At 43.0% G+C, this 26,946-nt stretch overlaps 1 protein-coding gene across 6 annotated transcripts in view; it reads left to right on the top strand.

Moving 5' to 3' along the window:
- MAP3K12 (mitogen-activated protein kinase kinase kinase 12) overlaps positions 1–23,727 on the top strand; it is a 533,632-nt gene extending 509,905 nt beyond the window's left edge. For all 6 annotated transcript variants that reach the window (XM_069653287.1, XM_069653291.1, XM_069653290.1 and 3 more), the window contains one exon: positions 19,149–23,727. In XM_069653287.1, the coding sequence (XP_069509388.1) occupies positions 19,149–19,247 (99 nt within the window). In that variant the 3' untranslated portion in view covers positions 19,248–23,727. The remainder of the gene's footprint in view (positions 1–19,148) is intronic.
- Positions 23,728–26,946: the final 3,219 nt, after the last annotated feature.

The raw sequence follows: 26,946 nt of genomic DNA on the forward strand, positions 1-26,946 counted from the left end.
GGTCTGCTTTGGGAGAGCTTCTGGTACTGGATCATGTAGCACAGCTTTCTTGTGATGCCACCACAGTGGATCTTGTGAAAGTAAAGGGCTCAAGTACTGCATACACAAGGAAATGTTCACCTCTTGTGGACCCACCGCAGAAGATTTCTAATCAGGTGCTTCCAAACAGTGTAGAGAAGAGCGCCCGCTCTTGCCACTGAATGAGAAGTAAGGCTGATTTGGCAGTCAGACCTGGATCTCTTGAATCTGATGTGAGGTGGAAAACACTTGTCAATGTTGCTTTGAGGTCCATCCTCCTATATTATTCTGTTATTTTAATTAGCATGTATACTGCACACATCCCCACTGTAGTGGTCGTACAACACCAAGGCTTATACACATAAAGACGTTTTGTGCTCCCACCCTAGCTAAACCAGTCTGTAGGGAGAGGATACCAGAGGCCAGCTGATGGTTTAAAAACTCAAGAATAATACTCAAACTAGTTTTGGGAAAGGTCCTGCATTTCCAAGGCTTTTAACAACACAGTCTTGAAAAAAGCGAGTCCCAGGCACATAAGAATATTCACCTTTAAATCAGTTTGCCTTCCTTTCACCTGTCCTATTTTGACGTCCTCTGTGCAGGTGTGTCTCACAAACCTCAAGGAGACCTCCTGCATACCTTTGGTACTTAAAGAGATGGAAATGAGTCACGTGTCTACTTAATGAAATGCACCAGAACTCACAAGCCATATCAAAAGGTAGTTTGCAATTGGAAGGATTTATAATACCTGCAATCAAATTCATAAGGTGACCAAATGAAGAGGAGACAAAGTAAGTGTGAAAATTAACAGGATTTCCACTTAGAATACTCTAAATACCATCTTACAAAGAAATCTCTGTGATCGGAGACACATCTATAGTACAAAAACAAGACTCTCTTTAGAATTGAAAGGGGACGAAGGGACAGAGACGCAGCATTAAAGGCCTCATAGAAGAGATGTTAAGCTCTCAGAGTAGTAGGGTACCTGTGTTGGGGTACATCTGGACAGCTTTAAGGAAACAACTAGACATGCAACTATTTCGGTCTTTCTAAAGAAAAACAGAGATGAAACACTGGCGTCCAATTACAGACCGATTAGTTTGATCAATGCGGGCAATAAGATCCTGGCCAAGATTCTAGCATTAAGGATGGAAAATCTTTTGCCGAAGCTGATAGATCAGAATCAATCTGGTTTTGTTAAAGGTAGAATGACGTCCAGTAACATGCGGAAACTACTATGCACCATCTCAAAGGCATCAGAGCTGTCAGAAGATTTGGCTGTCCTATCACTGGATGCCGAAAAGGCTTTCAAAAGAGTTAACTGGCAATTTATGTTTAAAATATTGGAAAAAATGGGTTTCGGGAATCAGTTTTGTTCTTGGATTAAACTGCTATGTACCAGGCCCACGGCTGATGTTAAAACTAATGGTCAGAGGTCAAAACCTTTTGAATTAGAGCGTGGCACGAGACAAGGTTGCCCGTTGTCTCCTTTATTATTTGTACTTGGTATTGAACCGTTGGCCATAACATTGAGAAATGAGGATGGCTTACAAGGCATTAATTGTTGGGGATTACAACAAAAAATGTGGTTATACGCTGATGACTTGTTATTAGTCTTCAAGAACCTTGGTGAGTTAGTGTCCGTACTTATGAACATTCTAGAAGTCTTTCACCAGTGCTCTGCATACAAGATCAATTGGGCAAAATCAGAAGTTCTGCCTTTGGTACCGTTGTGGAACAAACAATTCATTACACGTTTAGGCTTTAAGTGGTGCGCTGAAAAACAATTATACTTGGGGGTATGGATTTTACCTAATGTTGCTGATTTTGTGAGAGAGAATATGAATATGGTGTGCACTACTTTCAAATCGAATTTGGAAAGATGGTACTTGTTACACCTTTCCCTTTGGGGGAAGGTGAATGCTTTAAAAATGGTGTTGACTAGAGTAAACTTCGTACTGAGTTGGATAGACTCATGCAAGACTTCTTGTGGGATCATAAACCACCACGTTTTAAGATTAGCAAATTGCAGTTGCCTTTGTCTAAAGGTGGGCTGGGAGTCCCTAATTTCAAAGCATACCATTTGGCTTTTATGGCACGGAATGTATTTGCTTTTCTCAAATCAGAACATGAGGATTGGATATGTGCAGAGTCTAGCCACGTAGGCCCATTATCGCCTCGGGCTCTGTTAACCAGTAAGCCATATCGAACAAAGATGGAGGATCCATTGACTAGGAGTTTACGGAATTCATGGATGGCCACGAATGAATGTTTGGGTTTCAATGCATTAACAGATCCAAGTGCTTCAATCTGGCTGAATCCAAGTGTTACACATGAAGGGAAAATTTTGTTCTGGCATGAATGGTTCCTAGCTGGGGTGCAATGGTTTGATTTGGATGATGGCTAGGGAGATATGGTCGAAGTTTGATATTCCTACTTTTTGTCTGGCAGACTATCGGAAGATCAGGAGGGCGGTGGGTGATGTGAATATGGAAAAGAGAATCAATATGGACATGCTTGGTTGGGAGCCAGGGGTGAGGGGTTGGGGCCTAGTTAGCTATGTTTATAGACTGATTGTGTCAAACTATAGGGCTAATGATGCTTTCAGATTGGATTGGAATCGGAGGCTTGGTGAAGATATTACGGAGGATCATTGGACGCGTATTTGTGAGAATGTGAAATTGTGTTCTTTGGGTCTTGCTGAAAGATCGCGTCAAATTAAGATTTTGAATAGAACATACTGAACACCTGAGAGAATGATGAAAAGGGGAATGAGTGACAGCTCTGAATGTTGGGCATGTTTACATGAGGTGGGCACCTTTGAGCATATGTTGTGGAAATGCTCAAGGGTGAGAGGTTTATGGTTCGCATTTGATCAGATCTGTGAAAAGGTTCTTGGTGTAAAGGTTCATATAGATTTTAAGACCTTAGTGCTAGGTAGTGGTGATATGCTGGATGAATTGAGTACATCTCAGAGGAAATGGATTTTTCGGGGTGCAATGGTGGGGAAGAAACTGATTTTGAGACATTGGAAACCGTCTACCTCTGTTACAATTGAGATGTGGATTGAAGAGGTGCATGTTCTAGCGGACATGGAAAGAGTGTTGTATCAGAGGGAGAGGAAAAATGTGTTATTTAATAAGATCTGGAGTAAATTTCTTTTATTGTATAAGACTTGTTTTTTGATTGTATTGTGACTCCTTGGGGGGAGAAGGGGGGGTTTCTAATGTATATAGTTTGATGATTTTTGGTGTGATTAATGCATGTTGTTTTATTATTGTGTATATGTTCCTGTATTGGAATTTTTTGAAAATAAATATTAAAAAAAAGAATATAAACCCCTTCTGCAGAGAACCTGTTCCTTCTTTAATGCTGTAGATAATCATGTGGGTACAACTTTCCTTTTGCATGCATGCATGCATGCATAGATGTGGTCATAAGATTGATTCTTGGATAAAAGGCTTCATTAATGTCTGCACAGTCAGTGTGTTGTGTTGGCAAAAGATATGATTGCCCTAAAAATGATTCAGGTGTTCTTAGTCCTTCCTCAGACTCCTTCAGAAACGTAGGCAGGCCAGGAAAGCATCTCTAAAAGATTGTGGTTGCTTTAAACCTTTTGGAATGGTACTCTGTGCACTGGCTCCACTCGTTATCAAGCCCCACCTCACCAAACGCCTCATTGTGTTTAATAGATTTTTGCACCCTATGCCAGTATGATTGGAGCATGGTATGTGCTTGAAGTAATGGGAGGTTGGGTGTTGTGAAATTGGAAGAATGACGTCTAGTTCAGATTGATTTGTGGGTAAAACATGCACACAAAGTAACTCAAAAGGCTTCAATAAGAGAAAGAGTGGGGTCGGGCAAGGCTCAGTCGGTGAGTTAGCAAGAGGAAATGGAGTCCTGTGCACTTGTGAATGTTATCAAACTAGGAAACTGCATTCAACTCTGCAGGAAGATATTGCAGTAGATAAAAGCATCTACTGTCGAGATCTATGTGTAACCTGCAGGTGCCAGTTTTGAATGTGAGTAAGAAAAACTGTCTTTCATCATTTTGAAGTTGATCAAATTAGTAAAGGTGAAGTGGCGAATTGTACGATTCCATGTCAGACCACCAGATTTAAAGTTCAGGCATGCCTGAGCTGGGTCTGCTTTTCATCATTCAGAGTTTGACATATTGCGTATTATTGAGGTTTATCATATTCCATTACAGGGAATTCATAATGGCCATGGACCCTCTGAAAAGCCCACAGAGCTGGTGAAGAGCCTGTGATGCATAACGGGTGCATGAAGTTTCATCCTACTGAGTGTGCTTCCATGCAGACTACTGAGCTTATTTATTTAATAATAGGGAGAGCCCATGGCTGCAGGTAAATGACATCAGAAATTCCAGTAGGACAGAGGCAAAGTCAGTCACATGTCAAACATTCATGATGTTGACACTGATGTTCCTTAAAGGAATACCATTTATTCAGGTAGGATTGCAATCCTATGGGCTCTGTACGTGGCATTAAACATCTAACATATCTACAAGAGGCCTATGGGTGCAGTGGGCAACATTCATATACCCAATACTAATGTATGCAAGGGGGCTGCCTAGTGCATTAATCGTGCTGCAGCACTGCTCCCTGGAAATGTGCAGGCCAACTTTGTGAATAAAGTGACTGCCATGTTTCTCAAAGTAATTTAAATACAATAATGCATTCTCTGCTCCTTTTGTATTTGCATTACTTAGTGTGCATTTTACATTGTTTTTTTTAAAGATTACACTTTTTTTGTCATCTCCAACCAAAGAGTTAATTTTGGCTTCTAAATTAAAGTAACTGCCAGGTGCAAGCAATCAATTATTTAGACACGTTGCTTTCATTGAGCACCTCTGGCAGGAAAAGTTCTGAACTTCTGACCTATTCCCTTAACTGTATACTTTGTTGGCTTTGAACATGTGCTGGCAGGAAAAGGTCTGACATCTTGAGGACAATGTTTAAAGCAAAAGTTCCGCAACAAGAATTGTCAGAAGCTTCACTCGAAACTGTCACCCACATTTCTTAAAGGTTTGGCTGAAACCCAATCACCCTAAATACAGTGAAATTTAGTTGATTCAGGGCTCAGACCATTGCATTCACCCAGGCTTAATCCACATTTGTGTAGGATACCTTTCCACCTTCTATTGGTGGTTTTGGTTTAATAACCCATGAGCGAATGCTGTACGTAAGCTTCGAGTTCTTAATGTGCATTGTGACTTTTGACTCCATGTTCCAGCATGCAACCTATTCCTTTAATTTCCCTTTCTCAAGGTGCGTCAGGAATTCTGAAACTAATTTCCAGCATGCCATGTTTTTTCTTTTGCTATCCATTTTATTTAATGCACTGTAGGCACTCCTACTCCAAATTCCATCAGGAAGTGTATGTCTTCAGTTACTCATTGGTAGGGTTCTCCAGGGACTCAACTCCAGCATCCAGCATACAGCCTTTCTTTCCAGTGCCAACGTATCAGAGGGATGCTCTCTCTGGGTTGAACCCGAGTTATTTATTTTCTGTCCCACATTGTTCACCTCCTTGGGACTCCACTCCTGTCCTGGATGTCAGTGTCACCGTCTCACCATCTCACCATCTCTTGGTAGGCTCCCTTGTTTGCATCCAGATGTCGGGGGACTCCCTCTCATTGGTTTGTTCATCCCTAGGGGCTGGCATCTCTCTTCCCCTTCACCCCTCTCACCTGGACTCTGCACTGCCCTGGTATCAGGTCTGGAACAGGATCCCATCTCCCCCTTGCTGCTGAGCAGTTCTGTGTCAAGAATTCACCAACTCTTTGGAGCTCGGGCTCCCTACTTGGATCCTTCATACACCTCTCACCGACTGTACTCTTGATGAATATTCGTGCTCTATTTATATGGACCTTGTCTTATGATTGCTGTGCGTGGGTCAGGGCACCTGCCTGTACCTAGAGCACACAGAATCCCGATATGGTATTTTGCCGGACGTTCTAGGGTAACATCGTCACCTGGAGGTAACCAAACATCTCGAGGACAAAAAGGGCAAGTGACTGTAAAGAAAGGCTTCCTTAACTTGTCTATATGTGGGGTAAACAGGAACAATCTGCAGAGGCTGGTGATGCTGTATTTGTACGCGAAGGGCTTACATTCGATGATTTCATTATTCATTTATTTGGAGAATTTCACCAGCCTGGACCCAGACCATTAGGAGCGGAACACTTCACACGTGGCATGAAAACCCCTGCTTCCCCTCTCACCTTTGCTCTCCTTCGCCCTGGTCTCGGGTCTCTCCACAGGAACCCATCTCATCTTTGCTTCAGATTAGCTCTCTGTCAAGCATCCTCCAACTCTCTGTAGCTCATCCTCCCTACTTGAATCCTTCAGCTCACACCTGCATGAGAGCTTTCATCAAACCCCTGCACCTCTCAACGACCTTACTCTTGATGAGTCCTTCCTCCTTTTTATAATGGACCTTTTTTTTCCGGCTGCTATGATGCAGTTTGGGTCACCTATCTGACTATGGAATGAAGACTCCCAATATGGTATTTTGTTGCTCATTATGGAGGTGTATTTATTGCATACAGGTAACCAAACATCTCAAGGACAAAAAGGGCAAGCAAAAGCAAGGATAAGATTCCTTGTCATACTCATGGGGCTCGTTATAAGTTTGGTGGTTTCCCGCTGGTAAATCTGGCGGAATTCCACCAAACGGTATTACTGTTACCGGCGCCTCATATGTTGGAATTTCCGACATATTGCAGGTGTCGGCAACAGTAAGTAATTCCCCATTCAATGGAGTCCAAAATAATGTATAGTGTGAGATAGTTTTTTTGGCCAAAGTGGGCCACCTCTTTTTGGAAATAAACAGAATTTGAATACAAAAGCGGTTGGTTATTATATAGAGGCGGCACGAACGGATAGGGAAGGGAGGGCAGGGGCAATTTCGCACCAGGCTGTGTGCAATGTTGCAGCCAGGGCAACACGTGCAATGAGCAATAAAAACAAAAAAAAGTTTACAACACTAAAATTCCAGCATGCCTCGAATCAGTGCAGTTTTGAAAAGCTTACTGGCTTCAGTGTATATCTATTCCTGCAATCATATTTATTCCTGCATTGATGCATGCGCGCCTGGTTGTCCTCCACATGTGGGCCTCCACAGTAAGATGTAAATGTGCAAAGACCACAGGCGCATGTTCATAGTGCACATTGGCAAGACATTCCTCCGTTCGTCATTTCAATGTTGGCTAACACTGGCGCATAAACCTTTGGTCTATTGCTATCTGCAGCCACTTAACATGATTCCTACTTTCCACCGAGGTTAGACTTCATTTATTTTATTTATTTATTGGTTATTTGTAAAGCACCTATTTAAAAAATGGTGTTTCAAGGCGCCACAAGACAAGGGGGGTGGGGTGGCAAGGAAGAAAAAAACAATAACGGTCCTACTAGGCCTTGTGTCATTCGGATCATGCAAGAGCAGTAACAAGAAGTACAGGGGGGGGGGATTTAGCGAGGGGGGTGTAGGTCGGATCAGAAGGGAAAATGCTAGGATAGGAGGGAGGTGCAGGGCAAAAGGAGGTATACAAGTGCTGGGGGAGGCAGAGGGGAAAACGAGGGCCAATGGGGCTAGGCAAGTGCCAAGGGGAAGCCAGGTGGGCAAGTGCCAGGGGAAGCAGGAAGTGAGGACCACATGCAAAGTGTGAGGACAGGGTGGACCAGGCTCGATAGGGATGCACACCCCGCCAGGCTTGTCTGGGGAAAGGGGCCCGGAAGGGCAAGTGCAATTTTGGGGGGTAGGAAGACAGGGTGCAGGGTATACTGGGCAAGGAGGGCCTGGGTCCCTGTGGAGCTCAGAAGGGACCAGGCAGCCAGTCAGTGGGACAGAGGGGGCATTAGCAGGGGGGGGGGGGGTGAAGAAGAGAAATGTTGGGTCTTGAAAATCTTCCGGAACTTAAGGAGATCAGGCAGAATCCTGCAAGGGGCAGGGAGGCCATTACAGAGGGATGTTCCTGCTGAGGAAAGAGATCTACCCCACACTCTGCTTGGAATAGCATCTGATCTGCAGAGAAGTGCAGCTAGATGACCGAAGGTCTCTAAGAGGGAGGTATTTCGAGAAAGAGTAGGATGTAGTGGGGTTCCTGGCCCCGGAAAGCCTTGAACTTGATCCTCACAGCAGCCGGGAGCCAGTGGAGAAATATTTGGGCTTGAGAGATGCAGTCCCTGGGCTTGAAGACAAGGATAAGTCTCACAGTCCTAGTCTGGATTAGTTGAAGTGGGCGAAGGGAGGATTTAGGCAGATTGAGGAAGAGGCTGTTGCAGTAGTCCAGCCTGGAGAGGACCCGGGCTCTGGAGACATTTCGTTTCTGTATGCTGCTCCAATTTTCTGCTTAGATTCTTCAACTATAGTGAGTTCATTACAAACAGGGCTCACATTTAGGATTGGATAAGCAGGAATTACAAGCAGTGCCTGGGTATCCAGCAGTAACCAGTCACCAGTATCTACCACTGTGGAACAAGGAGCTAGTTTATAGTGTTACATTAGTTGGTCTGGGGGAGCCAAAAGTAGCTCCTCGTAACTGTTGGTTTTAAGCTCATCAGTCTCTTCTATATTTGATTTGATTGGAGTCACATACTTGAAATAATAAGGCTGACATGTATTATTCTAATATAATTCAATTATATTGATGGTAATAAATACAAAAATCAAAGAAAAATAGAAATGGTAAGTTCTATCTAGTGACATTACTTCACAAACAGTAATGAATTAAAAATAGATTATTTAACAATTACATCTCAACTGACATATTATTCAATTTATTGTACAATGAAAACAGTTTCCAAACACTGTGCAAAAGCTTGAAACTGCGTTTGTTAAACATTGTGAAGAGAGCCACACATGATTTGAATCTTGAAGTCAACCTTTCAACAAGTTCAAGTTTGCGAGGGAAAACCTCTTTTGCAATGTTCCGTGGCATAGACTGGGCCCTGGAAACAAAATCTGGACCAATTCCATGCATTTACATGGCCAGCATATTCAATGTCAGATATTTCACAAATAAAAAATCCATCTGCTGGAAGATTGGCTTTGCCACCCACTGTTTGCTTCTTTTGATAAACTCCTTGTAACAAGGCATCCTGAATATTTCTGCCCTTTTTGCTTGTTCCCTTCCAACGTTCTCATTATGGGCAAGTACAGCCAGTTTTGTTCTGGCCGCCACGCCGTCTATGCCAAAATGCAACCTTTTAGGCCTTTACTTTAGGCACATTTAATGGAACATCTCCAAATCTCTAGTGTGGCATAACTCGGAGAGCCCCCTCATGTCTCTTGAAAGGGGTTTGTCATACACAATCTTCTCAAGTGCTGTGTGAGAAGGGGAGCCTGGAACCAACCACCTTTTTTTTTTACGCTCCGGCTCCTTGCTCAATGGTCCATGTGCACATTCATGGAAATGTTTGTTTTCTTTCCAAGAGTATATGTTAGAACAATATTGCATCAATGAATGCCATTTTTCAAGCAGAATATCTACAGATCCATTACAAGTTTTTGAGCTCCACCAAAACAATTTTCTGTAGCTTTTTTATCAGCAGTTGTATTTTTTTTCGAAATTGATTTTGCGACATGCCCTACATCATATTCATGCTTTATGTCTGGGAACTGCTCTTGCATGGCCTTGGCTATAGAAACGTGTCTGTCAGTAGCTATCAGGTCTATTTGCATTCCTCTGGATTGCAGAAGTTGAATGGATTTAATAAAACCATATTTTTCCATGGCAACAGAAGATGTACATTCAGATACTTGCAGGACGACTGAACTCACTATTTTTTTGGTTTCAATGTCTTGGAAGTGGTAAGTGCAGTATTTAGCAGAAAAACTTGCACTGTCACACTGTCCATCACCAGCAGGCCAGAGCATGTTGCCTGTGAGAGCATTGTCCATTGACATCTGTTCAAGTGTCCATGCCTGGCTAATAGTGGGGAACAAGAAATCCTTCTGATTTTTGTAGTACTGTTTTTTTTAAAGGAAATCAAGTTCCGCAAAGTTAGAAAAACTTGAAATTGTACTGTACGTTGATCTGATGAACGAAGTACATTTCAGCAGGCACTTTTGCAAGTATAGACTGAGCAGACCATGAAAATACGGAATGTTGGTGTACACAGCTACCCTTGATTTTCAGGTTGGTGCCTTTGACTACACAAATAAACTTCACCAATGGCTCCCAAAAAATCCTACTACACAATTTATGATCACATTTAATCATTTTCATAATCTCGATCAGGCAGCTGTCGAATACAATGTATTTTTGTTGCTTTAATAGCCATTTATCCTGAAGTATACTGGTTTGCGATTCCATGCTGGTGGATAAGTCCTCAACACTAGGAAAAGTGAAGTCCACATCACAAGCACAATCGTCAATCAGTAGCGACGGTGCTTCGGTTATTTCTGTGCACATGTATTGGGGAAACCGGGAACATTGTCTGTTTCTTAGATAGCCTTTTGTTAGAGGGTGTGGATTGTGTGAGCGGTTCTGCAAGCAATTCTGAAACATCTTCTGTGTTGTCTGTTTCTTCTGGGTGATGTGTGCTGTAACAATGATCCAGTGTTACTTTCCGTGAGTCACTGCTGAGATTCAATTCAAATTCCGGCCACTAGACATATACATCACAACACTGAATCTTGCGAGGACCATGCTGAGCCTCAAAATGTAGCTGCTTCCAAGTAACAATGTTTTGGCAAGTCTCTAACCGAAGAGAACAAAAAATGCTTAATTTATAGCACACATACAGAATATATGAATCACAGCATGAAATGTAATATCAAAGAAATAACTGATACACAACTTTAAAAAAAAACTATGTACCCTTTTTTCTGAATTTTCCCTGAAGCAGTCAAATTGGATTTACCCACCACCAGATCAAGCTGAAAAACAGCATTTTGAAATTGTATAAACCTTGAAATGTGCTCTGCCACTTAAAGAATTATATATAAATAAACACCTATATAACAAAATGTCACTATGGAAACCATTAGAATATATTAAATATTACATCACAGTTAAAATGGATAACTTATATTTTTCAATATCTTATGTATACCTCTTCTCCATGTGGTTCTTCAATTTCGACCGCTTCAGTAGTACATTCCTTGTGCATAACAAATTCAAAGAACATTGACTAAATTGTTAAACAATTTAATGTGAAAATCTTTGATCTCACAAAGTACATCTTGAGAAAGTTGATTTAATGATTGCCGACCTTACAATATAAGTTAAACTATGTAAAAAGATGTGGTTAATCATCTGATTAAAAATGCTAAATTAGTATTGACATAAAGTCAAGCACTGTGTACATATAACATTTTAAAAAGACATATTTGAAAACTGTACATGATAACGTTCAGTTATCGTGTAGCCCCTTTAATGTTATTTTGTTTAAATGATTCAATTTTTCGCTAAGCAGCTAAAGTTTATAAACAAAAACATACACCAATCATATAGTGAAAGGATGTTATTCAGTGGCAAAGTGCATTTTTCTGAAGATTTATTTTCATTAGGCCTCATCACGAGTTGGGCGGTATCCCGGCAGTAAATGCGCCGGTATACCGCCCAATGCTATTAGCGTTACCACAACTTGGTCTGGCGCAATTTGTGCCAGATCCCGAGTTGTGGCGGCGCTGTTAATCCCCATTTATTCTGAGTCCATAGGACTCTATGGTGCTTTTTGGCTCTATTACTGCCGGCGGTAAAAGCGCCAGCAGTAATAGCACCAAAAATGGGCAGAAGGGAAAGGTTTTAACTCCAGCAAAAAGCTGGTGGTAAACCTCCCACTTTCCACCCAAATTCGGGATTGGGCGGAGCGCTAATGCGGCTGTACTTGCATTACTGCCGCATTTTTACCGCTCCGACCAACCCCTGATGAAGACCATTTTTACATGTGTTTCAGCGATAAATACATCAAGGTTGTTGATGGAATGCTTTACAATTCGTGACAGTATTGCAAATTATCAAAATTAATCTTAAATGTAAAAAAATATATTTTTAATCAATAACTATTAGTATAAATCAATAAATGATCACTTCTCATACCTCATCTTCCAGACCGGTTGCAGTAGAAGAATAGTGCGTTGTTGAAGTTCCAGGCTCCACCGATATAACAGTAATTGTAATACTAAAGACATAAATTCAAAATAAAATTGGCTGTAAAAGATGGTAGTTATTGGCAAAAAATCCTACAAGCTAGTTTGTATACGTAACAATAAGCAATATGTTTTAAGTTGAGCAATTACTTGAAAGTTGATTGAGGTTGTTGTTGACTCCGGAATAGTGGTCGATGTAGCATCGCGGTCCTTTAATCAGTCTATATATTCATACCATTGTTCAAAAGAAAATGGACATTAGTATTATAATTTGGACCATATTAAAAATCATTTTAAAAGTTTGTGTGCAAGTTTCTTGGCCTCACCATATGGATGTTGGACGTGTCTGTGGTTTCCACTATGGTAACGGTCTGTAATTCCATCAGTGCTATCTAGGTAAAGACAGACATGGTAAAAGACTTATTTTTAAAGGATGCAATGGTGTAGGTTTGCAAAGGCTCCCATTCCACTCAACTATTCGAGTACCTCTAAAGTAGGGATACACAAAATAATCTAAAGTTCAAAATGTACAAACCACAGTACATCTGTCAAGAAGGAAACTTGTATAGTAAAATATGATTGGACATATTCCCCAAAAACTGAAAACCGTTCATTATGTTACCTGTTTACAGACTATTTCAATATATTGAGTGGTCATTTGTAAGACGTATTATACAGGCAAATTTAGAAAATGGTCAAATACATTTAAAAATTCAGCGTCCACTACTCATCTACCCACGCTTTTTAGTGTACTGTGATTGTTCGTACATAACTTCTGAGAAGTGCATGTTACAGATGCGGAATCGATTGCCCCTCACGTCATCCAAGAAATCCTTGGCTCTGCTTTCAATTTCAGACACTGGAAATCCATAGCTCAAGAGCCATATACCTATTAAATTGAAATCCTTTGGAAATACATGCAGGACTGTACTCTGACTTTTAGCATGGCTGTTATTAGTGCAACCCAAACCAATACAAGAAGGCATTGTTGTATTGTCCCTATCATCTGTTAAAGAAATATAAATAAATATTACTGTTAAAAAAGTATCAGTGAGTAAATCAAACATTCCTGTGATAATAAAAAATGACTTCATAAAAAATGGCACCTAAAGCAAACATGCATTGAAAACATGCACTACGAAAGATTACACAAACAATATGTGCTAATTACAGAGATAAAAATGCGTAGGACAGTTCATAAAGGTGTAGACGTTTTTAATAAAATGAGAATAGGGTTTTACATTGAGCATAAAGCAATAGAAAGTGGCTTAGCAGAGAATGTTGACACTTCAGAAAACAATACTAAAAACTATGACTAACCATTACTTAGAAGAACAGAGGAGCTGATTCAACAAGCATGGTAAAATGTGGAGAGCTGACAATATCCGTTGTCCATCTCACAGATGTTTTCTTGTTAACTCCCACAGTGTTTATAAAGGATTACAGAAGTGGGTGTGTATGTGAATGTCTGACGTGTTCGGTCACACCCACCATGCCGTATGACAATGTTTGACCTCCTCAGTCCTGCCAGTGCAGCCCCCTTGTGAGCGCACACCCACAGATGCGAACTGTAATTGATAGCGGATGGGGATAGATGTGGATGAGGCAGGCGCGATAGGCCCAGAACACAGTCAAAGGACACAGACATATGTTGATTGCAGGGATGGGGTCTTCAAAGAGGAGTCTGGAGACACTGGGTCTGAGGTGGTCATTTGGATAAGGGTCCCCATGAGAAAGAACCCTTTGTGGTGTACATGCTATTCGCCACAATGAGCATTCCCGTCCTCCCAGCCCACAGGTGCGAACGGTTATATGTGATATTACCAAAGCAAATTTCAGAGTAGTACATTTCAACGCAACCAAAATCCCGAAAAAATACTGAACTTTCTTTTTTTTTATTTGGGGGCTCCTCCCACAACACTCTTGTTTTTCTATCCTTATAACCCCATCCTGACCCATTTTAACCCCTTGCCCCACGATCCAATATGTATTTATTTAATATTTCCGGTATTTTTCGGTATTATGGTTGCAGTGAAATGTACCACTCTGAACTTGCTTCGGTAAATTGACTGGATACCGGTGCAAACTGTCAATTATATCGGAGGGGGTGGATGCGGATGAGGCTAGCGCGACAGGCCTGGGACTCAGACACATGTTGATTGCCGAGACGGGGTCTTCAAAGGGAAGTCTGGAGACACTGGGTCTAGAGTGGCCATGTGGATAAGGGTCCCCATGTGAAATAACCCTTTGTGGTGTACATGGTATTGGGCACTTTGAGCGTTCCCATCCTCCCAGCCCCCTTGCGAGCGCGCGCCCACAGGTGCGAGCAGCCATTGATAGCAGAGGGTGGATGGGTGTGGATGAGGGGAGTACGGTAGGCCAGTAAACTTGTTAAAGCACACCAATGTTTTACAATAATCTTAGATGTTTGGACGTGTTGTGGACTTACAAAAAATTTCTAACAACTGTCCAGATTAACTCGTCTTTTAATTTTTGTATTTAGTTTGGTAAAGTGGATGGCAATGACACTACAAATTATATTGATGCTGTTGAGGTACTGTCTGTATAAATCCACAGTATTGTCTGTGGTCAATGTGGAATTCATCACGAATGGCTCGAACCACACAGGCAGGTATTACTCATTGAACGCAAAATCCCAGTCTTGTCAGTCATGAATCCACCATGTAACGGCACGATATGCCACAACTCTGTACCACCTGTGTAAGAGATACAGAGTTTGCTTGAATGAACCCAATAATTGCATTTTTTTTTGTTTGCGCTACCTTGTACAATGTAAGGCATTGTTATGATTTAGAAAGTAACTTTCTGTGCGAAGTACTGACACTACTTGTGATTCAGGGTAGGGATTAATTAGAAATGTGAACGGACATTTCAGCAAAACCAGTGTGGGAGTTACTTCCAAGTGAAAGAAACGTAATTGTTCAGACGATAAATCTAAAATGAATAGATTAGATTAGAATGAGCTATTATTCAATTTACAGAAATAATTATTTCGTCAGTGATCCATTGAAGTTATATTGATGTAGGGGAACAACATATTATGTTAGCCGCCTCGGTTGTCAAACACACAACATGTATATAGTGAACTTACTCATTAATTGGATTACGAGGGCCTACTGTAGCTCGAAGTTTGTGCATAAGGACCATCATCATTCGCAACATGGATCTTGTAAGGCAGGCGGCCCTGAAGTCCTTCAGCCCAGTAACACATAGCAGTGATGTGTCTTCTTCAGCAATGTAGGCCAAGCAGCCAGAGTTTTCTCTGCAACAGCAGTTCCCCACCAGAGTAGGTAAAAGCTCACAACAATGGCAGATACACCAGGTGGAAACGTGTTCCATGCGACTGGGTTCAGGCTCCAGGGATTGAGCCTCATGATTCCACATTGTCTCGAGTTTTTTCTCTTTCAAGGATTTCCTCTTCAGAATATTCAGGCTTGTACATGTAGGGCCTAATTCCCTAGAGGCTGGCAAACAAGACGGCAGAGGACCCGTGTCGAGCAATACACATTGCCCACAGTCGAGAACACGCAAATACCCTGCAGCTCACACCTGGGCAAGCACATACTTTAGCCCTCACAATTCCTTATAGTACCATTAGTTGAAACTGAGGTCACGAGATGGCTGCCCGGTCTGAGATACGGATCATAGGGAACAACATCCATGCTCAACTAAATTGGTCCTGAAGATGATGACCCTAACTGCTACAGTCATCGAAACCGGCCGACCTTTCTTTCATAATAAAGTGAATGGGATATTTGTTTTGACAGAATCAACACTTGTCTGGTGACATGTGTTCTGAGCATTACAAACTCTGCTTGTGCCAACAGCAAGGAATTTTAGATATCCACTGGTAGCCAGCACACATCCTTTGTAACATATTGCTCTGTGGGTGAATAAATAAGATTTTTCTAGCCATATAGGAAATTCCCTGTTGAAATGTTCAAACTTTGAGAAAGATGAGACATGGTCTGTTCCTTTTGTGGGATACTACTAGTGTGGGTTTTTATAAAAGGAAAGGTTTAGACGCAATAATCTTAGGCGTATTGTTAAGTAGGAATAGATTTCTCCCCCTTTCCTTTAAGGTAGGCGGCGCATCACTGTCATCCTAGGGAAAGCACCCCCTGATAGGAACAGGGTGTGCTTCTACCTAGGGATAGTATTATTGCATTCAAGATTGACTCTTGTCTGAAATGTTCTGTAATCAGAAACGCTCCACAACCTGTTTTTGTGTGAAAAAAGGGCTGAATTATTGCCATAGTTCCTGAATAGTGAAGAAGCACAGAATCAACAATAAGGTAAATAAAAACTTTTGTTTGTATACATGAACAGAAAAGAGGTTTCCATTAACAATAAATGTTAAAGAAAGTCAAGCGAAGAAACAGCCATGTTACAAAACCACATCCTGAAAAGACGGATTAATAGGCTCAAACTTTAAAAGTTTGCAGGGACACATGTTTAAATATGGTTTGGTAAAGACATTTGTCCATAATATAAGAAACCAAAACTATGGTATTTGGTATTAGAAACAAGTAGGGGCAGCCTGGTCACTAATGGTTTTTGGAAAAAAACTCCTCTAACGGAAACTCAATCCCTGGTATATCTGGGGGCCCATGTCAACAACAGGAGGGATGATGCCACGAGGCTTTTGGCTCTAAAAAAAAAAAAACAACCATGCTAACCTCTCAAACCATCTTGCTCCATAGGAGATTTGGAAAAATGTCATTAGAGCCAGTTAACTCTTTTTTTTAAGCTAAAGTGTCTCCGGTTTTGATCCGGAGGGCTTTCTTTTCACACCTTATAAGATGGAGCATGGCATCCTAGGACAATGGGAGAGTCGCTGTAGAAATGTCAGGGGGCCGGAAATGTTTGGTCTCTCCTCATGGGTGGTGAAGATTTTCAAGTGATTTTTGTTTTGATACACTTTTTGAAGGACGTTTTCAATGTTTAAAAGGGGAAGGGCGTAGGATTGAAGAGTGTGTTCCACTTTTATTAACCTATTTTTTTTTCGGGAGGGAGGGCGTTGTGGGATCAAGAGTCCTGGTAGGAAGGAATTTTGTTGAACACACACTGTCAAAGCCATTTTGTTTTTACGAGGAATTGATAAAAGTTTGTAGTAAAATATGAAATAAATACAAGAAATCTAAGAAATGAAAAGTAACTACAGAGTTAATTCATTTTAGGCAGTACAAGAACCGGTTCTCAGTGTGTCGTACTTGCCAGATAGCTGAACATAGCAGAAACAAGTCAGGGAAGCTCGAAATGAAATACACTGACACGAAGGAAAAAAAACTCCAACGTTGTGTGATCAGAAAGGGTTTGTTTACACTTGTCGAGGAACGAGGCGGCGTCTTGCCATTTCCATGCAGACACGTCAATAGATTGCGCACAGAGGACGTTGTAATGAGATGTGCATTGGGGTTGTGAAATGGGCCGTGAGCGTCTAGTGATGCCAGCATTGGTTGGGGCGCAGGGGGATGATCTGAATTAGTGCCGCGAGGGCACTTGAACTTAGGGCGATGGATTAATGGATAAGAGTAGCACAAGTTGGCAGTACCCGTCCCGTCGTTTTCGCACGTGTTAAAATGAGAAAACCTTGGGTAAGTTGCATTGGAATTTTTTTTTAGAATGATCGATCTATACTCTAAAATAAATGCCCAATCAATTGGGGCAATAACATTTCTGATCAAATTACCTCTTTATGGGCCAGAGTGAAGCAAGTCTGCTTTATGTGAGCTTGGCGGCTCGATTACCGGCGGGATGTCCCACCCACCAGATATTAGTTTTAATTGCACCCATGAGTGTCCTAATGCAATTTTTTTGAACAAATGTTTACAAGGAAAGACATGTTTACTTTCACTTAATGTTCCTGAATAATGAAAGTCTTTTTTCAGTGTTCTTTGTGAAGCCAAAACGTGTATGTGAGTTTCCTAAACCCCAAAAATTTAAACATTTTACTTTAAATTTGTGTAAATGTCCATACGTTTCAAGATGAGTCCATTAAATTAATCTCTCATATCACCATTTTCATATTATTATATCCTCCGTTTAATGGTTCTCCACAAAATAATGTAAATCTTGCCAGCACGTTTTTCATGCCTTCTTGTGAACTTTTTCTAGACTCACAAATTGCAAGCAATCTCACTCCTTGCTGTTCAGCAGCCTTGTTTCATCTTAGGTAGTAGGGCAGCTGGGGAACACAGCCGTTTCTTTCTCCCCCGTTGGGAAACATACTGGCAACATTTTATTTATTTTCTAGACATCAAATCGAAAAAATAATCGGAACAAAAAAAGATGTGATAGTCATTTAATTGGGTTCACTAAACAAACATTTCCACTCTTTTTAGTAATTTTTTGACAGTGTGGCAAGGGGTGGAGGTGATTTGTGAATGCTGGAAAGCCAGCTAAGTGAGGTTTCATAAATCATTGACACCATGTTCCGGAGCGTGACTACTGCCAATATGGTTTACTTGTTGCTCGTTGGAGCTGTAAGGAACACTGAAAATGACCTGCAACTTCCTGACTGCAGCAACAGAGAAGAAAACAGTTTTTTAAAAAAAAAATTATTGTCTAAGCATCTGCCTTTTTCACTTGTTGGTGCTATTTTTGTATCGTGATGGGGACCGCGCAGGGGTGCAAGGCCAGCGGTCAAGGTACACACATGAGGATTCTCGTGTGAATAATACCTGTATTCCAAGCAGTCTGACTGGCGGCCTCGCCCCCAGCCCGTCTATAAGCTGCAAACACAGTAGTCAAACTGTCCATGCACGGCCTTATCCAAAACACCATTCTCACTCTGTTCAGAAAACATGCTTGTCTTCAGATGGTATTAACGGAGTGAACCTTAGCGACAGCGTTTCTGAACTCAGATCAATTCTCGTGCAAGTTTGCTTGTGTCTCTTGTTGCAAGGAAAACTGCGTCAGTGTTTGTCTTTCATCAGCAGTTACCCTGTCTCATTGTAATGTAGTGGTTTTCTTTTTCTCTGCAGATTGTGGGGGTGTATGAGGACTCTGACTGCGACAGCACAGAACTGGACCACTCCACCTGCGCAGACCTCTACAGAGCACCAGCCGCACCCAATTTGTGATATTACTGGCAGGAATACCGGACACTGTACATAAATTAAATATTTATATGAATATATCTATAAATAATATGTGCATAGACCTATGCCATGCCTCCAGCTTATGCAGTGACTTGAGCCATTCTTCACCCTCGAGGCAAAGCCGGGCGATCACCTCTCTGGGATTGGTCAGGCCAGAGCAGGGGCACCAGTGCGGCTGCCGATGGACAGGGGATCTAAACTTAAGATCTGGGACAGGTGCTTCCTCTGTACTGTCGCCGCATGCTCCCACTCTGAGATTCAGTTCTCTTTTCCGTTCTTCTTCTCGGAGGCCTGGGAACCTAAGATTTTTGATGGTGGTTGACCTCCCTCTTCCATTTGCTCCTGTCTCGGCCGGCCTTGGGATGGAGGCCAGGCGTCCAGCACTCCAGGCAACTCAAGAAGGAAATCAACAGTCCAGGGCCTTGGCGGCTGTAACTTGTAACATAACATTAACGGCTCTGTTGCTTATTATCACGAGTAGACTACGCATGCGCAGTAAGGTCGGTAAGGGGCAGGGCTGCTGGATTCCTGAACTGCACAGCATTTGCAGATTCAAAGTGTACACACAAGGTGCTTAGGGTGTGTGTACAAAGTGCTCAGGGTGCGTGCCAGTCTCCCGCCTTATTTTGCATGCACGCTAGGTGCTGTTATTGGGTGAAAAGTGCACTTGAGTCGAATGTGCTTGCGTGTCCTAGTGCTGCAGGAGGGAGCCCATCAGACGCTTCTCCGAAAAGCTGTATTTGGCAGCAGATGGGTGGACCTTGGATTTGGGGTTTTCACTGATTAATTAAAGGAAACTAGACTGGGGAAAGGGGCAACATCCTGTAAAGACCAAAGCAAAAGCACTCACGTAGGAGAAACACACGAAGAATCGTCTGTTTAAACCAAAGCTTGGGGTTATCCTGAGAAAAGATGCGTCCATGACGTCACGCCTTTCTGTTTCCATTATATATGTTATGTTGTTCACAGTAGAAGCTGTTTGCCATGAGGACCTACTACACTCTAGTTTGCGTCAATTGGTGCAGAAATCATGGGAATAGAAGAATGGGGTGGCCTTTCCCCCCAGTGAGAAACAAAGGATAGAACCGCAGCAATCTGCGATGGAAGAATGACGGCACCCTACTGCAGTCCTGGGCTTTTATTTTAGTTTGACTTAATTTCTTGTTATTCAATTGAAAAGAGCCAAGACTACTACCCCCATAATGCAACTGATGGAGAATTGAAAGCCCAGGAATGGGATATGGTGCCATCTGCCAAACTGAGATAGAAGGGATAGACCTACAGCAATGGTCATGCAATGAGAAACAGTCTGCCAAATTGTTTGCATTTTGGTAAGGTGATTTAAAGCATATGGAATAGCCCTGGAAGGGTCTTTAACCCACAAGGTGGCTGACATTTGATTTGATGAAGGTTTCTTATAGACGCACACATAAGTAGTGATATTGAGTCTGGTATGGTCCTCTGTTTAAATATCACGTGGTGAGCAGGTTCCACTATGCTACATTATTCCATGTTCACGCTGTTGTTTTTTTGGGAATGTAGATCCTTGCCCTTTGGGGCCCATTAAGGGTCCTCTTTGGGAGCAGAATGTGTTTAATTCCCAGGATTCATCGTATTTATGAGGGCAGGAAAAAGCACTATCTGGGGAAAGATGCTGGTTTTCGTCATCTCATTGTGACTCAATAGTTAATGCACTCCCATGTATAGTAGATGGCCCTACAGAATGGCTCGGACACTACTCTTTTGAGGGAAGCTGGACGATTTTCCCCATCGCATTGTTTTTCAGGTGCCGTCTGCACCCCCACGAAACTGCTTAGGAGAGAATCCTTTGATTTTCTGTGTGTGGATATGCACATCCATGTGCGTATTGTTGAGCCATGCTCTGTTTGCCAGCTCACAAAGGACTGGTCTCTTTGCTTAAGATGGAGGTAGAACTTGTTGGTTTGGGGACATGATATGTTGCGGCCTTGTTTAGTGAGTGCCACTACATAGACGCTTATTAGGGTGTGTGTGTGATAACCCATTCAAAACGTAGAAGCTGTCCACGCACCGATGGGGGTGAAGCCTCGAACAAAATGGCCCAACCAGCAACACCAAACCAGTCTGCCCCTGAGAGCCGGTGTAATTATCGCTGGGCATATTGTAGGCCCTTCTGGTCTGTTCAAAATGTTTCCATTTAAAACGCTTTACAGGTTTTTTGGGGGTGAAATGGGGCACCGAAGTTGGATGTGGGCAATTTCTGCTGCTCTGTGGCTAACTTCTCTCCTGATTGGAGAAAGTGTCAAAGAAGATCTTGGGCTTATTCCTGCCTCCCTAACCGTGGCACCTCCCTGTGTCTTCCGCTAGCACTGAGCACTCCTGTTTCCATTTACGGGGTACAGTGGTAGAGCTGCATGCTGTGTCCTTCCCTGCCACACCCTCTGCAAGGGCTTTTTCGTAACATGTCCCAACCCGTCCCCACACTGAGCCACGTTCCTTCCAAGATGCATGGTCCCCTTTCAACTGTCCTTCTACCTAGGGGGCTGGAGTGGACCGTACAGCTCAAGCATGAACCCTGGGGGACCGGAAGGGGGCGCGCACCTGACGCATGCATTCCTATCTAGGTGCTGTCCCTTGGGGGAAAGGGCTGGGATATTAATCTCAGTGGTGCCTCCAATTTAGCCTTCATACAGTGGCCCCAGTGACCAGTACCAGTACTTTTTACTCGGTGTGCAGGCACCTAACTACCTGCGATGGCCAGGGTAGTCATAGGCTTAGCGTGTGAGTGTGCCAGTAGGGCTCCAACTGTACAGACTTACGGAGCCCTGATCAATGCACGGTGTTAAAACCCTCACCATAGGGCAGGGGTCTGCAGCCCTCCAGATGTTTTGGACTACAACTCCCATGATCTATGCTGATAAGGGCTAATGGGAGTTGTAGTGCAAAACATCTGCAGCACCAGTGGTTGCAGACCCCTGCCATAGGGTATAAGAGAGCACTACAGTCATGAGGCCAGCATGGCTTCTCCTCATTTCAATCAAAGGTGCTATATACCACGCGCAGCATCAAAAGGCAGAGCCAGAATTTTGTAAACATGAACGATTCGGCCTCCAGCAGCTGTAAGAAGTTGGAGTAGACCGCATGGAGGTGCATCACCAGGGCTGAAGCTTTGTCCTGGCATGGAAACGGGTACATTCATGGTTTTCTTGACTCCCAAGAACATAGGCGGACATGCCTGACAATTAATTTTGCCCCATTCTTCTGTCCATTTATTTTTATGAATCACAATTTTCATACCTTTCCCAATGTTAATGAAGTATCTGTTTAGAAGAAGGATTTTTTTGTCTAATGAGCAGTTTGTGACACTGTACGACCAAGAGCAAGCCACTGCTCCAAGGTCCGTATATGTACTCAAACTATGTTGGAATTATTCCGACAGATAAATGCCATGCTCTTACCAGCCGAAAAAACGACTGGACCACCTGCACTATTCGGATTTCTCTTAAAAAGGACATTGTTTGTTTTTAATGGTCTGCATTCCATGTGCAATTGTTGTATGGCTTACTTCAGAAAGATAACTCTACTTTTGGGTGGAAATCAAAATCATACGAATATGGATATAGTCATGACATGTAGAGCTGGAAAACGTAGCCTGATTGGTTTCTTTTGTAAGATCAACATCTTAAGTTTGGTTGTCCACCTCTGGTGACTATTCAAATCATGTGTAGAGCAATCAGGGGGGGCCATGGGCGATCTACGAGCTATGACATGCCTTTTTAAAGTTGTTTCTTTGCACTTTTTTGTTGGCAGCTATGCTATATTTATTAATGTATGTTTGTTTATTTATTTATTTAATGGGAATTTCTAATCAAGAGACTCTGGGGATAGTTAGTGAAAAAAGAAACGCATCCATGGGTCGTGCACTGGATCTTACGGAGAGCAGTGTACTAGAATAGACTATTATTTATTTTATTTATTTATTTACGAAATAAATGTGCTCGGCACTAGCTCACCAAAACCTCAAAGCACCCGAGAAGCAATTTCTAATGTTTCTGTTCAGTGGAGTAGAAATGACTCGTGAGAATGATTTACAGAACAAATAGTTGGGCTATTAATTTCCCTGGGGTGCCCATTCCTTCGAGGACAGCAGACTCTTCAATGGTCATCCAAAGCCAGACGTTCAGGTTTGGTAACATGGTATTGGGGCGGGGGAGGGGGTATATTGCAAAGACCGCCCCACCAGGACAAAGGTCCACCTCTGCGGTCTGCCTGATATGAGGGGGGGTACCTCTGTTGCCTGCATCTTCTAAAGGCAGGGCTTCTGTCTCACCTGCGGGGACAGACCTTGGCTCCTGGTATCCAGGGCAAGATTTGTCAGAGGGCAGCCGTGGGAGATGAACAATGTAATTTGTCTTTAACTGCTAGCTGAGAAAATAACAGAACAAAACACTGATCATTTAAATAAAACTATTTTGTACTTAAATGTGTTGTTGTGGCTTTCTTTTGTATGTGGAACACGTGTGTAGCAAATGCTTATGACATTAGAGCGGGATCCAGGCATTTTCCTCGGGGACTGGAGGGGTCATCAATTGACCTGGTTCCTCATGCATAGGTTATTCTATTTCTATAAAATTGAGAACCATTCATCAATTACTTAAATACATGCGTTTCCTATTTATTTGTGTAGCATCCCTTCTTTGTGCCATCACGGATGGATGCAACATTCATAGTTTCAAGATCTTTGGAAATACACGACATTAGTAGACAAAAAAGTCCCAAATCCTGCTTCCAATTTATACTATTTCCTCTGCAGATTAGTTTTTCTTTTAAATAGCCCAGCCGCCAGCTTGGGACCTCAGGACTCTTTTTTCAGATTCTCATGTCGTTATCCGGATGGCAGGATTCCACACAGGAAATGCATACACACCTGCTGGAAGTGGCAGCACATACAAATGCATTTATTTTTCGGGACTCATTTTTAAAATGTTTATGATCAAAAACACTTTGAGAAGCATGTTGCACCACAATATAAAGACCAGCACCCCAGGCGCCTTCAAATGAATCTAGCCGCAAGTAGGGCTTATAGGGAACCTGGAAGGGATGATAAAGCGTGTCCCTTACATTCAGATGAAAAAAAGAGAGGCACTTCGGAAGGGAGTCTAGATCTTCCAAACAAATCATTCCAGTAAACAAACAGAAATGCAGGTCTCTTTTTAGTAGGCAGACTCAAGAACTGGCATCGGAGTTGTGACAAATCAACTTCTGAGGCACCAGTGGTCCAGGGATCAATATCGGTTTCTAAACCATCGATCAACCCCACACCTCTAGTACACCAGAAGGGATCTGAAAATATTGGAATACTGTGTGACTTATAAGACCCGCTTGTCCAATTTTGGTAACATAGACTGAGCGGCAGGCTTATCTCTGCAAGGTCGTGGGATCATTGGTTAGTTACAACACAGCGAAAATACAATTCTTTTCCCAATGATAAAAGGGATTGTGCAGTCAGGGTTGTATAAAAATATCTACTTTACTATTACTACAACAGACAGTTCTAGGACACTACAAATACGAGCCACCCTGTAAAGGAACACAGAGGACAGAGAGTTTCACAAAGTAAAAGGATGCAGTGGGATACTGACAGGAGGGTAGTTGTAAAAGTAATCCGTCTTACTATTCAACGTTATTTGGTTCCAGCACCAAAGGAGCAAAGGGGTCGTAACTGTCTCTATGGGCCTTCGGAGAAGGACCAGGTGGGCAGAACCACAATGTACTTGGTGCCGAAGAAGTTCTTGGTGCTCAACAGCATTGAGATGGTTCCATGGCACATCGCAGCCCTTGAGACACAGTTAGTGACGGAAGACAGCTGCGGCTAGCAGGCGGCAGGCAGTTCGGCAAGCGAGGCTGGTCGAACGACTGCAGACTGTCCGGTGCAGCGGGTTGGGACCAAGAATCGTTGTCTCTGTGCTGGTTGGCGGATCTGGAATGTGGGGTCAAGGTGGCTCGGACGGCCCTGGTGACTGTGGCGTGACAACAGTCAGCGGGGGAACAGGCGGATGCGGTTCGAAGACTCGACTGTCAAAAATGTCCTTAGACGCTGGATGATACTTGAGTGGCACTCCTAGATTCTTCGCAGGGCTTGTGTCCTTTCAAGGCAGACGGCCCAAAGTTCAGGAATGTTTGCAGGCAACAGCCTTGTCCATTGTCCAGAAAATCTCTGGCACTTCCCACCTAGGAAGCTTGCTGGCAGAACCAAACAGGGCACGCTGTGTGCTGCATGGGTACCGGTTCTGGAGCTGCTGGATGGGTCTTCTGAGCCTGGTATCTCCCTCTGTTCCCTGGGAGATGTTTAGGGGCCTGATCCTGCTTCCCTCTTGGAGCTCCTTGCCTTCCTTCACTGGCGGAAGGTGTAAGGTAGACTGTACCTTCAGCTCATAACCAAATGAGTCCTTCTTACTCCTTTCAAAGTCTTCAGATGATCTGTCAAGTGAGGGGTTCAGCCTTCTTTTAACGCCAAATGGGCCGCAGTGATTAATGCAGGCTAAGCCTACCTTAATGAACAAATCTGGGTCCCCACCAACAATCTTCTGTTATGCATGAGGTCAGGACTAGGGTGCTCTGCAACAGGACAGACAAGGGCTGACAACATATACCTAGGTCCCACCTATTTTCCTGTCTGTCATAGATCAAAGTGTCACTCTGGTTAACTGAGCCCTCTGTGACTCTTGATTAAAGTGCAGGCTTCCCTTGAAGTATGTCCTGGGAGCGGACTTTCTCTCTCTCCCAACTCACACCCTTCGTCCCTCTGAAAGGGGTCTGCTCTGCCAGGACACCTGCAGTAACTGCTGGACCCAGACAGGCCATTCAATGCCTTTCATACAGAGAGGTGGGAACTAGCTTCAAGTTGACACATTTCATACCAAAGGGGTGTTAGTCCCGCCTTCCTGTTGTGTCTTCCAGCAACCAAGTGTCTCTTCTAGGCTTGCTTCAATTATCTCATTAGTATGCACTGCCACCAGCCGGAGTAGCCAAAAGGAATGCAGATCCATGGATCCTTTGATATTTAAATTAGGCTGCTCATGGCTATAGGAAGATGTGCCTTCCCTCTTCTGGAGATGCTTTGGTGTAACTGGGGCTGTCACATTCCAGCTGAATATGACGGGAAGGCGGCGCCTGTAGGCTGTGTCTTCCTGGAGTACATGTGACTATGAATTTTGTACAGGAAGCAGATGGACTTTGTGCAGAATGGCCTCATACAGTCCTCGGAGGTTGAGCGCCCATCATTCATTCTCATTATTAAAAATTCAAAAAGCCCAGGTGAGCGTACTCTCCCCGTGCGGATGGTCGAATTTCTCACAGGAGTGCTTTGCAAGAAAGACTTCAACCATTACAGTTCTGCCGGTGGAGCATGAGTTCGCCCTTCTCGCAATGGCTCAACTTTGGAGATGGTCGTTTTAAGGAGGTAAATGCTCTCCATTTTTCAGGAGTAACACTTGGTGCATAACTGCACCACGCCTACTATTCAGACAAGATGGGATTTGCTGTATCAAAGTAGCTTGATGAGGGCTCCGCCTGATGTCCCAACCATAGAAAGGTACGCCACGGGAAACGTATGCAGTGACCTTGCATGGCTACGGATTTGGCACAGGCCGCATCTCAGGAAAGTCTCACAGACGCCATGTGGATATGATGTGGAATATAC

The sequence above is a fragment of the Ambystoma mexicanum genome, chromosome 3q (assembly GCF_040938575.1).
Source record: "Ambystoma mexicanum isolate Mex_15411 chromosome 3q, UKY_AmexF1_1, whole genome shotgun sequence".
Classification (NCBI taxonomy): Eukaryota; Metazoa; Chordata; class Amphibia; order Caudata; family Ambystomatidae; genus Ambystoma; species Ambystoma mexicanum.